General features: G+C 41.0%; 3 protein-coding genes across 4 annotated transcripts; 1 reads left to right on the top strand and 2 right to left on the bottom strand.

Moving 5' to 3' along the window:
* Positions 1–1,405: 1,405 nt before the first annotated feature.
* On the bottom strand, positions 1,406–5,995 carry LOC18042514 (urea-proton symporter DUR3). Of its 2 annotated transcripts, XR_002905610.1 has the most exons (10): positions 5,620–5,995; positions 5,406–5,513; positions 5,225–5,320; positions 5,047–5,129; positions 4,746–4,966; positions 4,392–4,654; positions 4,058–4,296; positions 3,308–3,957; positions 2,879–3,226; positions 1,406–2,287 (listed from the first exon to the last, which is right to left on the bottom strand). XR_002905610.1 is itself a non-coding variant. In XM_006432744.2 (9 exons), the coding sequence occupies exons 1-9, from the start codon at positions 5,800–5,802 to the stop codon at positions 2,946–2,948; spliced, it is 2,124 nt and encodes a 707-aa protein (XP_006432807.1). In that variant the 5' UTR covers positions 5,803–5,995; the 3' UTR covers positions 2,416–2,945. The 2 variants fall into 2 exon arrangements, 1 of the variants encoding a protein (XP_006432807.1); XM_006432744.2 differs by lacking the exon at positions 1,406–2,287 and having other exon boundaries at positions 2,416–3,226.
* Positions 5,996–10,597: 4,602 nt separating this feature from the next.
* LOC112098097 lies at positions 10,598–12,376 on the top strand. Its single transcript, XM_024183717.1, has 2 exons — positions 10,598–11,030; positions 11,280–12,376. Exons 1-2 carry the CDS (start codon positions 10,598–10,600, stop codon positions 12,374–12,376), a joined length of 1,530 nt encoding a protein of 509 aa, XP_024039485.1.
* A 2,379-nt stretch (positions 12,377–14,755) lies between these two features.
* On the bottom strand, positions 14,756–15,337 carry LOC112098096. The gene has a single exon (XM_024183716.1). The coding sequence runs from the start codon at positions 15,335–15,337 to the stop codon at positions 14,756–14,758; it is 582 nt and encodes a 193-aa protein (XP_024039484.1).
* Positions 15,338–15,603: the final 266 nt, after the last annotated feature.

The following is a 15,603-nucleotide window of genomic DNA, read 5'->3' as shown; positions in this document are numbered from 1 at the left end:
GACGATAGGTAGGGATTTTAATTTTTTATAGCAGCTACAAGTTAAAAGATACAACACATCAATTACAAACAAAATCTTAACTGGGATCATGAAAATATTTCACCCTCATTAACAAATAACATTTTTAATTTTTATATTTCTCTATTGCATTGGCCGAATCTTAGCTAACAATTTGATCAAGAAACAATATTGATACCAACATATCTTGCATTTTCTCTTTCCAATAACCCCAAATAATCTCTAGCTAAAACAAAAACACTGTCATGTTCATATTGAAGCATTAGTTTCGGTAGATGTAAAATGACCTTTCACTTGTTTGGCTAACGAAGCTACCATTAATAAATGTCAAAATGTATTCATAGATTATAGTTCCCATCTGCTTTTGGATTTTAATTTGGTATGGCTTGGCGTGGCAGTGACGGTAGGTATAGGGTATAGGCCAAAAAAAGCAATACATAAGTTATAGAATTATTTTACATTTTGTTCTAAAATAAATTAATTTATTCACGCGTTTCGAAGTTCAATGCCCAACTAAACGCAGAAAGTGAGAGATTTTCACTCATATATCCTTCTTTTTGTGTTTTTAAATTATGTGACATGCAAAAACAAGTATATAGAACTTTTTTTCCCCTCTTTTAAGCATAATGTTCATGGTATCTTTCTTGTCAATTTTATTTATATGATTTACAGACATATTTTCCTGCTACTTAATATTTATTTAAGTTTGAGATGTTGGAGGCCATTAAAATGAAATTATGCGAATGAAAATTTATACTTAAAATAATTATTAAGGATATGTATATGAGACCGCTAACCACATCGCATTTTGATGTGAATCGCTTTAGAATTTTATTTTTAGTCTATGATTTTATTTAAATTATTAGTTGGCTTTCAAAATTATTCCTAACCTATCTTGTTGCCAAATTTTTAAAAGTTTTCATAGGTCTTTTAAACTTTCAATTTGGTCATACAAACTTATAATACTTGCATTCAGTTTCCCTGCTTAAAATTTAATTTTGGTTCGATCCAACTTGAAAGATAAAGACGTACACATCTACCAATTTACTTATTATACAAACTATTATATACGTGATATATGTAATTAAATTTAATATAACTATTATTTATATGTTGATTTTTGAAATAAATAAATACATAACATAATATTATTTATATTTATAATATATTTTAAAATTTCTCCTCTGCAAAATAGAAAAAAAAATGGCTTTTACCATTTATGTATGAAAAGGTGAAGTGTGGAATTAATAATAATAAAATATTAAAGATGGTGTTAGTTGATGTGATAGTGAAGAAGGAATGATTAGATTTTTTTTTTTTTTTTTTTTTGAGGAAAATAAGGAATTCATTAAACAACCAAAGTCTCAACAATCAAGGGGTGGAACAAACCTCCACTCACCCGAATCTGACATAGAACTCCCCACCTGAGCTACAGTGAAAGCAGCAGAGTTCGCAGATCCACGAACAAAAGAGAAAACTACTTCTCCTAGAGAGCGAACCAAGGCTCTACAATCATCAATAATTGAACCAAAACCATTAAAATAGCTAGTCTTATCATGTAAAGCATTGAAAACTTGTAAACTATCCATATCTAGAATTACAGAATAGAAAGCAAACTTCTTAAGCCAGCTAAGGGCTTCCCTAACTTCGATCGCTTCAGCCTCTCTAGCTTCAACCCTTCCCGGAAAAAAGTCACTTTTTGCCGCAATGAAGTCACGCTGAGCAGACCGGATAACAGCCCCCAGACTAAACATTCCCCTTGAGCTAGTTATAGCTGCATCGACAGAGCCAACTTTGAGCCAAAACAAACTTGTCAGAGAGACAAGACGAAACCAAACTTGCCAGAGAGACAAGACGAAACCAAACTTGCCAAAAGACAAGACACTACCCTTTAAACCAATTGCACTTTATGACTGCAACGACAACTCTTCCCCTGCCCCAGCGAGAAACAAAAGCTTTCTCACAGTCAATTTAACAAACACTTTCCGTGCAAGCCCATCTAAACTAACCCCGGAACACTGCCCCTTTAGCAAAGCCAATAATAAAAGCTCACAAGCACAGCTCTTTTCAGGATGCCCAAAATGCAATTACTTCTCCTTTGCCTGCCAGTCCTCGAGCATTCCTTGCGAGTTGCTCCGACAGCGAACCCAACCTCGCGGTGGCGAACCCAGCCGAGACCCGAGAGTTGTTTGACTTGCTTGCGGCTTGCTGGGCAGCGGAACTGCGGAAGGCGGAAGGCAGCAGCAGCGGCGGCGGCACCCTAGGGACCCTTCTTAAGTAAAACATATAAAAAAAAAAAAAAAAAATGAGGAATGATTAGATTTTAAAAAAGAGTTAAAGCAAACAACGCCTTTGAAAATTTGACAAAAAAATAACTCAATAACATGGTATATTATGAACTGCTAAAACGTCTATATATAGCTAAAACACAAATAATAAATTGAAGTATTTGCAGGCATAATTTAATGAGTACAAAGAGGTATAAATTAATAGAATCATGAAGCTATTCAGTTGCCATCACAACTCGTTCCTATATTGTGAAGGAAAATTGAAAAATGAGAACTTGAGAGGGAAAGAAAAACCAGACCTGCAAGATTAGGAAAGGAAAAATTAATAATGTTGTTTTTTTCCCTAAAAAAAAAATAATGTGGATATGTGATAGCATGTAATGAAAAATTAAGTTTACGATAACTCTTATATAAGATCGCCTCTCTTGAACGATTTTTAATCTTTTATAAGTTATGATATTGATGAATAGAAAAGCAATATGGTTACATTTTAATTGGAAATTTCATCAAAATATTTTACCATAACTAACAAACAACATTTTCAAGTCACGTATATGCACCACCACCACCACCTTAAAAGGGAACAATCCCAATGCTTTTTCATATCAAAGTTGAATAATGCAAAAGGGAGAGGCAAAATCAAGCTTGTTTCTCTGTTGCTTCTTTGTTTTTTGCCTTCTCTTTCTCAAGCAAATACATATTCTCTGCTTCAGGAATGGCCAGCATGATAGTTTGTAGCTTGATATTGATTTCCTCAACTCTTTCCATGAGCAAGTCATTTGTGAACAAACCAACGCACACACTTTTGATGGTTTCCCAGCTTTCAATTAATGGTAAAGCAATAATCACAGCTGATCCAATTGTGCCCCATGCAATTGCCACCACAGCCCAGAATGTGAAGTACCCCAAACTGAACTCCCCTGCATTAAAACACGAGTATAAAAGGTGATTACAACTTTCAAATCTTTTGTTGCCTCAACGCTTGCTAATAGAATTTTTACCTGCTGGAAGAGTGAGCAGAGGCCATAATAAAGCAATGACAACAGTGAAACCAACACCCCATTTCACTATCCAAGCCTTTGCTTTCATTAGTTTTTCCTCCTTAAACTCGTCTACCGGCAGCTCACCCTTCTCTTTTTCAACCATTGTAATCTGCTTAGTGGTATCCCAGTCATAGTTTTGAGGCCACAAAAGACTGCACACAGCATGAACAGCTCCTCCAGTAAGTATAGAGACAAGATTTCCAGCAAGCATTGGAGCATTTCTGCCGGTTGTGTCAAGATTTATGCGGCCATACTCGATGGCTGTGACTGACAACCAAGTTATGATGCCTAGAAGGCAACCAGTGATTGTTCCTGCAATGGCTCCTATTGCATTTGCCTTTCTCCATAGAAGCATAAAAGCAATAGGTAAAACTGCGGAACCAATTAGCACTCCCATGGCAAGATACATCCAACCTAATGACACCCCAGCCTTGTTGAGTATTACAGCTAAAAATCCCATGAAACATCCAAAGCCTAAGATCACAGCCCTTGAAACTTTGAGAATCTTTTCACCACTTGCATCCGGGTTTATGTAAGTACGGTAGATGTCATACGTGCATAACGAAGAAACTGCAATTAGCTCCGATGAACCAGCAGATGTCACTGCCCTGTTCATCGTTAGAACAAAGTGGTTCAAAGCTAAGGACTACTAGCAAATGGTACTTTTGCAAGGAAATATGAAGATTTATAATAATGAATGCCACTTACATAAAAAGCATAGTAAGAAGAAGAATTGATCCACCTTTCCCCATCAAAGCAATAGCAGTAGCAGGAGGAACAAGTCCATGACTTGCCTCACTTTCTGTTAGTGGTAAGTCAAGGGCAAGTGCTCCTAAACCAAGTGATGTTGCCAGTGAAAAAGGAACTGCAAACCACACTAGCCCACCCAATAGGTAGCCCTTGTGAGTTGATGAAGGTCGAGCAGCTATAGCACTCACCCAATAGCCCTAGAGGATTTCACGAGTTATAATTAATTAGGCATGTATTGATGAAAATGCAGAGGAAATGCTTGCACCAAATGAAACAGAAAAGAGAAGCTTACATTATCAACAAAAACAGTGCCAAAGTTGCCAACAATGTTAATGATTCCGAAAACAAGACCTCCAGAACTCAAGATCGTCAGGAAAGAACCTTTGTAGTTCCCATTGACAGGACCACAGGATTGCCCAGCATGGGAAACTGGCTCCTGGCATATTCTTGACTTGCTGGCTACCTCCACTAGACGGTTGTACATTACACTGGGACTGCCAAGCTCACTGCTTGCCGTGTAAACCAAGTAAACGAAAATGACTAATACCACATGCACTGAAACCAATTATGTCATCAAATCAATACAGCTTTGTTTTCTAGCAGCATAACATGTAAAATTTACAACACATTGGACGTTTGACGATACCTATAACAGAATGTATGTAGCTTGCTAAGAAGGTGGCTTTGAGTCCTCCTGCTAGTGTGTAAACAATAACTCCGAGTGGAATTAGAAAGCTAGCAGCATATATGTTCACTCCAGTTAGAGCATTAACAACAGCAGAACCACCAAGTAGCAGCATTGCCGTCACTATAATATTCGTCAGAAAGCAGAAAGCAAGGAACACAAGATGTGCCGCAGTCCCCCATCTGAATAATTAAGAGGTGAGTTCACAGGCATCAACATATAAAATGGCCACACTAGTTCAGTCATTGTGACAAAAACATACCGAGCTTTTACAATTTCACAAACAGTATGAGCATGGGGAGCTTTTCTCTTGATCTCTATGGCCATTACACCAAACAGAAGCACCTGTTGATTTGCATATATATAGCAAAATTACCAACCAAAATATTCAATTGAAGAGAAATACATAGTTTAAACAAATTGCTTGGAAATTCACATGCCTGGATGGTAGCTCCACTGGCATACCAAAAGGGTCCACTGACTCCATACTTCCATGCAACATTAGAACTTTGCAATATTGTGGCTGCCCATGTCCACTACACGTACAATACAAATTCATCAAATCACCATTAGGCTAAGCTTAAAATATGTCCATTTAGATTTGCAAATTTGCATTGTTACCTGTGACACAATAACACTAGCAATAAGCCCTGTTCTAACATTCCTGCCCGCAGTGTTAAACCATTCGGACGTGTGACGAGACCCCACGTATCGCTTTTCTAGCCAAACCTGACCTCCCAAAATTTTAAGTTTTGATGAACAATTGTACAGGAAATGAATTTTAAGCAACTACTTGACCGAAAAGCTTAAGCTGAAAGGTATTAAGTGTACGCACCAGGAAAGAGGTGAACACGGCAAAGAAGGCACCGAAACCAAGAATAACAGAGTAACCAACGCCTTGGTTCAAAACTGCATGGCCTTGGAAGAAACTGCTTTGCCTCACGCAGCTTCCATCTTCAGATACATGGTAATATTTTCTAGAGAAACCGAAAGGTGGGCACTGTGAAACTGACGCCATAACTTGAATCCTTTAAGGCCTCTCAATTTCATTCTTTGCTTACCATTTTATTCTGTTCATCTGTTGTAATACTGAATTAATTCAACGGATACTTAGAGAGGGTAGTGTCTTGTCATGATCATAACCAACTGGATAGTAGTGATAGTATCTAGTGAGAAGTAGTAATCTCTTTGGAAAGAGAGGAATCTCTATGCATGACAAATATAATTATGACCCTTTTGTTTTGTTGCTTTAACTTATTAAATATTATAAAGTTGTTTTTTTGTTTTAAAAAACAAATTTTTTTGGTTTGACAGCTAAATAAGCAATAAGCCTATCATTTGTGTTCGGAGTATTTGATAATTGGGCTTCATTGGCCTATTACTTTGACTTTAGTGGTTCCGGTAGTCAATAGTCCAGCAAGATAAGGAATCTCTATTGTTTTTTTCCCCGCTGTTATTGGTATAAACATGAACAGGGTTTAACAACTTGCAAGTTCGGTTCATTTTGATATTTTTATATGAACCAACCGGTTTGATGACGGTTCACTCTAAATAAAACAAACCAAAAATTTAAATTATGATTAATTTTGATCCAATGGTAGTAAACCAAATTATGTGAAATTCTTAGATTTAATTTTCATGTCAAAATATTGAACCCATTGATTATTAATTTTGGTTCAATTTTAATAAAAACTAAATGTTTAAGATTCAAATCTCGCTCATATGAGTAGGAAAGAGATTAGATTATCGTTAAAATAAATAAAAGAAATCTATTTAAAATTTTTAATCTAAAATATTTTAAGTCTTAAAAGACTTGAATAATGCATGTGATTCATTATTAGATATATATAAAAAAAATACTTAGTTGTGTGTCTGTAATGAATTCTCTCCAAATTAACTATTATATATAATGCTAATGTTGTTCTCAGCGTACTGTTATGTATTGTTAAAATATGAAATCAATACTTATTTTTAAAAAGAAAAAAATCTACTAAAAAGATCAAAGAAAACTCTCTTTCCATCTGCCTTCCCTTCCTTGTATCCTAAAAAAAACTTGGAAGGAAAAAATATCAACATCACAGCAATTAATAAAGTAGAAGAACTTGGAACTGTTGTCGCTGCCCCACAAGAGTCGTATCATACTTGTGTTACATATAATAGCAGTCCAGAATTGACCAACTTTTATAGATTTTAATTCACGAACCAATTTGGAAAGCCAACTCAAAATCAAAATTCGACTCCACAACTCACATGATATATACGACTGTTTCTCGCGAAATTGAGCCATGGAAAAAAAAAAAAGAAACAGAAAAAAGTCAATAAGCTTTAATTTTGAATTCTCAAAGTTATGAGAAATTAGAGATATAATTCTAAAATTTACGAGAAATTTTATGGTTAACAACTAATTCTATTTATAAAATCTCTCGTGTTGAGACCAGAGTCCTGAGAGTTGAATTTAGATTGAAAGAAAATTTAGTTATCAGTTTCATTATTGTTTTTTTTTTTAAAAAAATGGACATTGTGGTTGAGGAAAAAGAAAAATAATTTTACGTTTTCTAAAAAGAGTAAGAAACACTTAAAAATTTTAATAATTTTAATAAGAAAAGTATTGATGTATTCCCTTACCCATTCTATTCTTACCACCAAGAAGCCTAATGCTGTGTTTATTAAACATTAATGTGAATTGGAATGAAGGAATCAAAATTAATAAATTGTTTACCTGTAAAATGAAAGCTTGGAATCAAAATGAGAGTAGTGTGGGCCTATAAATTTAGGAATCACTACAAGAGTTCTGATTCCCAAGGGGTTAAAAATCAGAACTCTATTTCAAAGAATGACTTTTTTATCCCCAACTAAATTTTTTAATACTCATTTTATCGTTAATTTAAATACTAATAATATTTTAATAAATAATAATTATCATTATAATAGTATTTTAAATAATAGAATTTATTATTGTTATTATTATTTTTGTCATTATCATTATTACTGTTGTTGTTGTTATTATTTATTAATGTTGTTTGGGCATTAAAAAGGCACCAGTTGGGCATGTCTCCATTTCCAAGTCGGAGACGAATCTCCTCAGCTGAATGGTATGAGTAGATTCCTGGTAGGGTATTCTCCATGGAGCACATAACGACCAACCAGAATCGTGTACCAACCATAAACTTGTCATTCAGAAAGAGGATACGATCCCACGACAACGCGACCGTTTCGCCATGCCCCAAACCGTTGGGGAGAACACAATGCCCCACGTTTGCCCATGTTTGATTGTTGAGACTCGTAAGGACCTTTGATCGCTCGAGTATGACGGGTGTGGGAAATGTTCTAGAGACAATGAGAGATTGCCTATAAAAGCTGGAAAAATAGATAGAGAAGGGGGACACAAAAAAAAAAAAAAGAGAAAGGGAAAATTCTGCCAAATTGTCGTCAGAATTTAACTTCATAAAAAATCTCTAAAGCACTTTTCTTTGATTCAGCTGTTATTAGTTTGCACGAGCCTAAATTACACATTTTTTCCCGAGAACTCGCATACTGACTTAAGCATCGGAGGATTTTCGCCAGAAAAACCATCGGCGTCCCTGATTTATTTTTGTGAGCGCAGGTCATGAAGGAGGAGGGAGATTGATTTGGGTCTCTGGGGATCGTGTAATTGGGAAAGCGTTGGGAGTACAGTGTTCCAGTCATCGTTAGTACAATCGTTGTTGAGACAATCTGGTCGGCCAAAGCAAAGGACGACCAGATTTTAGCATCAACAATTATTATTATCACACATATTTAATTAACATAATATCTTTACATAAATTTACTAAGATTTACATTAGGACCATGACTAATTTTATGGTCATTCGAGTATTGAATTATTTAGATAAATAAATTAAATTAAAAAAAAAACCTTCAAATTTGAATTTGTCCCACTTCCCCCAACCTTCCCCACATTTCCCCTCACATATTACTTTTTCTTTCCAGCCAAGCCAACCTTCCCCACATTTCCCCTGATATATTACTTTTTCTTTCCAACTGTTAGATTTGAAGTTTCAAATTCAACGCTTCTCATTTTGTATAATAAAGCATAAATAATTAACTTAGCTAATTGACACGTAATTGACTTTTCACTTTATAGTCAATTCCAGAAACATAGGTTTTAATTTTCAAGCAAATAGCATAAGATATTTTTCTTCCGTTTTCCTCAATAACATCATCATTGCGAGGTCAATAAGTGAGTCAATGACAAAAACCACCAATAGAACGTGTCCAGCAAGACTTGAAAAGTCTTCCCTCAACATTTCTTCCTAATTTCCAGTACTACGCTCAAAATTTAAGCTCGGTAAATATATATATATATATATACACTGAGAAAAATCTTCCATGCGCATTCCATAGCAGCATCCAAAATATCTTTCAACAAAATTAATCAAAAAAGTTTAGATTACTGTTGATGCGAGATTCTGGTTACCCTCCTTACACGACCAGGATCTCTGCTTGATCAACTCTACCACGATCAGGATCTCTCCTCGTAAGGCTTTTTCTCCAAAAGTTCCTGTGTACACAGAAACAGGTCAGAGCACGCCGGTTGTTTTTCCGGCGTAAACCCTCCGACGCTCAAGTCAGAAATTAAGGTTTTTGTGTTCCTGGGAATGCTAGCCACAAATCTTATGGCGTATCAATTCTTTAGAGCCCTCTTTATCTTTGCTATAATGTCAAAAATTCTAACCCTTTTACATTCGTTCGCTACCTTTTTATAGGCCACTTCTGAACTCAGGCCTTCCCTCCATTCGCGCTCGTTATCCTCCCACCTCTCGAAAGTGGATGCTTCATTTCTGTAGTCGTGGGTGGTTGCGTGGCCTTCGTGCCTTGATTCTCGGACTGGAGAGCATGCCTCGCCAACTGTCGTTGACCGGGTCTCCTAGACTCAACCCTTAGCAGGAATGTAGCAGAAATGGCTTTATGCTTCCAACAGGAGATTGGCCTCGTGGATGACGTGCTCGTGGATGAGCAGGATATTTCCTGCTCCTGCTCCCCTGGCTACTAGACTCTTACAAGATATACCTGCTCAAGGAACCCTGTTGCCAGATGTCTGCTCATCACTGCTGGTCTTCGTTGAAGTATATCCCACAAACACCGGTCCCCCAGTTTCTGGTGTTGGGTAACGTAGTAAACTGACAGTAGAAACTTGACAGTTCTTGCCTGCGCGGGATAGGAAAAAGGCTGCCAAGAGTCGTGTCGCATTTAATTGCGGACGAGGTGATGTGGCAGAAATCCACCCCTCTATTTGAATTTTGAACCGACGGTTACGAGACCCTCGGGATTTGGTGCTGTTAAATGCTGGCAACCCAAGAGTCCATTCTCCATTAGGAAAACCCAAAACCTCTTAAAAGGAAAATTCGTCATTTACTCCACGTCTGTTTCTCCGGCGAACGAGTTTCAGCATAAAAGCATCCATCCCTATCTCCCTTCGACCGAGCCACTACTTCAGGTATTACTCTTATTTCCTCGGTTTTGGATATCTCTTTTATCTCTGTTTTGCTTGGGTAATAATTGGTGGTGGTGCTCGAGTTATAGCTTAGGGAATGTCGAAAGGTAAAGAGAAAATCATTGAGGTTGATGACGACGAGTTAGACTTCCTACCTAGTCTACTCGCCGATGCTGCCTTTGACCCTGGGATCCCCTTAGAACCCATTAGATCTAGTGTTGGGACTAGTGCTAGGAGAATGTCCCCCTAAACAACCTCCTTGAGCCGAAATAGCGGTGACGAGGGATCATCTAGCTCGGAAGACACCCTGAGTGAGGACCAAGGAGGTGATTCTAGTGAGATGCCCTCACCAGGAACATCGCGACCAGAAGTGAGGAGTACCGTAGGAGGTAGAGCCCATTCACAGGATTACGCCATTGATTTCATCACGTGCATGACCACATTTGACAAGCTCCATGACCTCCGGGTTAGGTATGATATTCTTGATGAAATACCTCTTAAAGTCCCAGGAAAGAAGGATACTCCTAGCCGGTATCCTAGGGGATATGTTACCCTGTTTCTAGAGAGTTTTAAGTATGGGTTGAGGTGTCCCCTGCAACCCTACTTTGCCCGAATACTCAACGAGCTAAATTTAGCTCCTGGTCAGCTGAACCCCAACGGGTGGAGAGTACTCTCTGGTCTGTTCATCTTGTGGGATAGATGTTGCCAAAGCGGGCCTACTGTCGATGAGGTGAAGCACCTGTACCAGCTGAAAAGCAGCCCCAAAGATGCCGGTTGGTATTACTTCCAATCAACTACTAAAACTAGGAAACCCATAACTGATCTTCCAACTGGTGGTGGTGGGAACTGGAAGAAAAAATTCTTTTTTACTGGGGGTCCCTGAGGTCAAGTTGCATAGATCGACGGGAAGGATTGTCGCGTCCAACCCCGTTTCGTGGTCCCAGGTTGCCTGCTCGCTTTAGATGCATTGTCTCCATAGTTGTTCTAGTTTGTCTCTAACCAAATGTCTGTCCGTATTGCAGGTTCTTGGGGTGTTCACTTCCCACTCGAACCCGACCAGCTCAAACGGGTCGAAACTGTACTGGCCAATTCCTGCTCGAGCCGAGAGCTGCTAACCACTTATAACGTGCTCGAGTCTCGTTTGGTGACCACTGACTCTGGGATGGAGGACGCTGTGATCGAGGCTCTAACTCGGAAACGTCCTCGACCTCAAGCTGCTAAGCGGGACCAGAATAAAGATGCTCCCACTGCGAAGTGGGTGAACGTTGGGCAGCAAGTTCTCCCCTTGAAGACTCTACCACCTCCTCCTGCCAAAACCGGAGAAACTAGTGGAGCAGCCACTGATCCTGCTTCCTCTTCCCCTCCAGTTGGGCCAAGACCCCGTTTATCTGATAATCGGGCCGAGCATTTGGTCCCCTATATGAACGAGCTTTCTAAACTCGTGAGCAAGAAGGACTTGGAGGACTTTGACGGCTGCACCCTAGGTGAGCTGGTGGGGGCCATGCAGTATAGCGCCTTCCACCTCAGCTGCATGGCCACTTATTACAAGGCAAAGGTTGGCCGTTACGACCGAAAGATGAAGGAGGACATTCAATCGGCGATGACCAGAGCCGACGCTGCCGAGAAGAAAGTTGGAGACTTGAATCTCGAGAATTTAAAGCTGATAGAGCGAGAATCTCTTGCTCAAGCAAATGCCATTACCCTCAAGGAAGAGCTGACTAAGGTCAAGGAAGATCTGCAAAAGCAGAAGGCTATGTACGAGGCTCAGCTCGAATCTCTCCGCGATTCCCACCGAGTTCAGGTCGAGAACTTGGAAAAGGAAGCTGACAACCAATACGACCAGGGACTTCGACATTCCTATCGTTGCATCATGGCCGTCCTTGGGAAGCAGCACCCTGATCTGAAGATGGATGACCTTGCAACTGGTGTTGCTCAACACATGGATGAGGAGGCAGCAAAAGAGGATGTCGAAGAGGTGGAACCAATTGTGGTTGAGGAGGACAACTCTCCTCCTCATGCTGTCCCTGCTGATGTTGGTGAGGCGAGTACCCCCCCGGACGCAACTGGTGATACCCCCCTGCACCTGAGGTGGAACAACCAACTGAGGCTGCTCGGCTAACTGACCCGTCGTCTTCCTAAACTTGTCTTGTGTTGTAATTGCTTTTTGAACATTGTATGTAACGACTTTGCAGACCATTAGAAGCTTAATAAAATTGTTCTTGTTTGCCTTCTCGTATTGGAGTTTTGGTTTATTTTATTTATTTGGCTTCTGGTCTCGTCACAAGACTGGCTTTAAGTCTTGGTGAGCATTTTCATGCCTTAGGAAATTTTTAAATGTTTGGGAGTCTACTCGCCTTCGCTTGGTCGAGCAGATCTTGGCATGCTTGGCTTCTGGTCTCGCCATAAGACAGGCTTTGAGGCTTGGTGAGCCTTTGCATGCCTTAGAAGATTTTCAATGTTTGGGAGTCTGCTCGCCTTCGCTTGGTCGAGCAGATCCTGGCACGCTTGGCTTCTGGTCTCGCCATAAGACAGGCTTTGAGACTTGGTGAGCCTTTGCATGCCTTAGAAGATTTTCAATGCTTGGGAGTCTGCTCGCCTTCGCTTGGTCGAGCAGATCCTGGCACGCTTGGCTTCTGGTCTCGCCATAAGACAGGCTTTGAGACTTGGTGAGCCTTTGCATGCCTTAGAAGATTTTCAATGCTTGGGAGTCTGCTCGCCTTCGCTTGATCGAGCAGATCCTGGCACGCTTGGCTTCTGGTCTCGCCATAAGACAGGCTTCGAGACTTGGTGAGCCTTTGCATGCCTTAGAAGATTTTCAATGCTTGGGAGTCTGCTCGCCTTCGCTTGGTCGAGCAGATCTTGGCACGCTTGGCTTCTGGTCTCGCCATAAGACAGACTTTGAGACTTGGTGAGCCTTTGCATGCCTTAGTAAATTCTTTAAAGCTTGGGATTCTGCTCGCCTTCTCGTGGTCGAGCAGATCCTGACACGCTTGGTTTCTGGTCTCGCCATAAACAGGTTTTGAGACTTGGTGAGCCTTTGCATGCCTTAGTAAATTCTCCAAAGCTTGGGATTCTGCTCGCCTTCTCGTGGTCGAGCAGATCCTGGCACGCTTGGCTTCTGGTCTCGCCATAAACAGGCTTTGAGACTTGGTGAGCCTTTGCATGCCTTAGTAAATTCTTCAAAGCTTGGGATTCTGCTCGCCTTCTCGTGGTCGAGCAGATCCTGGCACGCTTGGCTTCTGTCTCGCCATAAACAGGCTTTGAGACTTGGTGAGCCTTTGCATGCCTTAGTAAATTTTTGAACAGTACAGTTGACTGGAACTCCTCATTGATTCACTTATTATTGAATTCGGCTTACATGAGATTGCTTTGAAATAAGAAATAAAAAATAAAAAACAACGAGCACAAACAGAAATAACTTTAAAACATGAACAAGTCTTACTAGAAATATTTCCTGAGGTGTGCTGCGCTCCATGGGCGTTTCACCTCGTGGCCATCCGTGCGAACCAGCTTGTAAGCTCCGGGTCCAACTGGCTGCTTGACCCTATATGGCCCCTCCCGATTCGGTCCGAGTACTCCCTGGGCCGGGTCTTTCGTGTTCTGATTCACTCTCCTCAACACCCAATCTCCGACCTTGAACTGCCATACATTTACCTTTTGGTTGTGGTACCGAGCAACCCTCTGCTGGTAAATGGCTGATCGCCTCGATGCTTGTTCCCTTTTCTCGGTTAGCAGATCCAGATTCAAGCACATCTGGTCGTTGTTCTCTTGCTCATCGAAATGATCTATCCGGTGCGTGGTTATTCCTATCTCGGCTGGTACAACCGCTTCGTGTCCGAAGGCCAAAGCGAATGGAGTTTCCCCAGTTGCTGTCTTATGGGTTGTCCTGTACGCCCATAGAACGCCCGATAGCTCATCAACCCAAACACTCTTTTTTGCTCCAAGCCTGGTTTTTTAAAAACCTATTGATCGTCTTGTTGACTGCTTCTACTTGTCCGTTAAACTGAGGGTGAGCAGGCGGGCAATACTTCGACTCTATCCCGAGGTTCTGGCAGAAATCCCTGAAGCTTTGATTATCGAACTGCCTGCCATTCCTAGCTTCCACTCGGGTATCAAGGGATGTTATCTGCATTGCTTCCCTTGCTGCCGAGGAGTAACAGCTTCGTGCGATTCTCTGGTCTCCTCGTACCACTCCAACTACCCCATTCACCCGGTACTTGAGAGCAAGATAATGGTTGGACAGTACTGCTTTGCTCATCCTCAGAAACGACCGACCTAGAATCATCTGGTAAGGACCCTCTTCATCAACCACCACAAAATCCAGTATCATTATCCTTTCTGTCGGGGAGCTTCCGATCGTGATAGGTAGCTCGACCACACCTAGGGGGACCAGCTTTCCTCCTCCAAAACCCTTCAAGGAGGTGTTGGTGTGCTCCAACCTCAGGTCTGCTATTCCCATCTCCTCTAGAGTGGACTTGAACAATACATCAACTGAGCTTCATGTATCGACCAGTATCCGGTCAAACTTCTTGCTAGCAACAGTGGCCTTGATGACTAAGGCATCCTCGTGTGGGTATAAAATCCATTCTTCATCCGCATCTGTCCACATGATTGGCACTTGCCTGACTCTTGCCCGTTTGGCCGCCGGGGTGTTGAAGAATACCTCTTTACTAGTCATGGCGTATCTAGCATAGTTCTTCCTCGATCTGTTAGAATCTCCGGACAATGTTGGGCCCCCAGCAATCACCCTTACTGTAGGCTGCTCGTGCCTCAAGTTTCTGTCACTCTGCTCCCCCTCACATGTCGAGGCCACCATCGGGAAAGTCTCATCTATAAACTCGCCCAGGTATCGATTTCTCACCAAATCTTCGACATGGGTCTTGAGATCTCTGCATTCTGTTGTAGTATGGCCATGAGCGCCATGGAACTTGCAATAGCGTCCCCTATCCCTCCTACTGGGTAGCTTTGTTATTGGGACCAGGAGGTACAGTAATCCCCGGTCCTTTATGGCCTCGTACACCTCGTCCAGGGGCATCTTCAGGGAAGTATACCGCCCATAGTCCTGGTTCTGGTCGATCATATGCACTGCCCTTTCTCTGTTTGTGCCGTTCTGAACTGGTGGGGGTGGCAGCACTTCTGATCTGCTCTCCCTACCACCATGAGGGTGTGGATGAGAATGACCATAAGTCGGGTCATGCCTTCTCCAAGGCTCCCTAGCTAGTGAACGAGGAGGTTGCGCCCTGCTGCGCTGATATTGTGGAGGCCTCTGATGAGGCTGATAAGCGGCGGCCCGACCTTCACTCCACTACCTCTCGAGGCATGGTGGTCCCTTCTCTTGATCGGCCC

Source organism: Citrus clementina, unplaced genomic scaffold (assembly GCF_000493195.1).
Source record: "Citrus clementina cultivar Clemenules unplaced genomic scaffold, Citrus_clementina_v1.0 scaffold_5, whole genome shotgun sequence".
Classification (NCBI taxonomy): Eukaryota; Viridiplantae; Streptophyta; class Magnoliopsida; order Sapindales; family Rutaceae; genus Citrus; species Citrus x clementina.
Note: the sequence above shows the minus strand (reverse complement) of the source record. Positions and strands in the feature narration are given on the sequence as shown.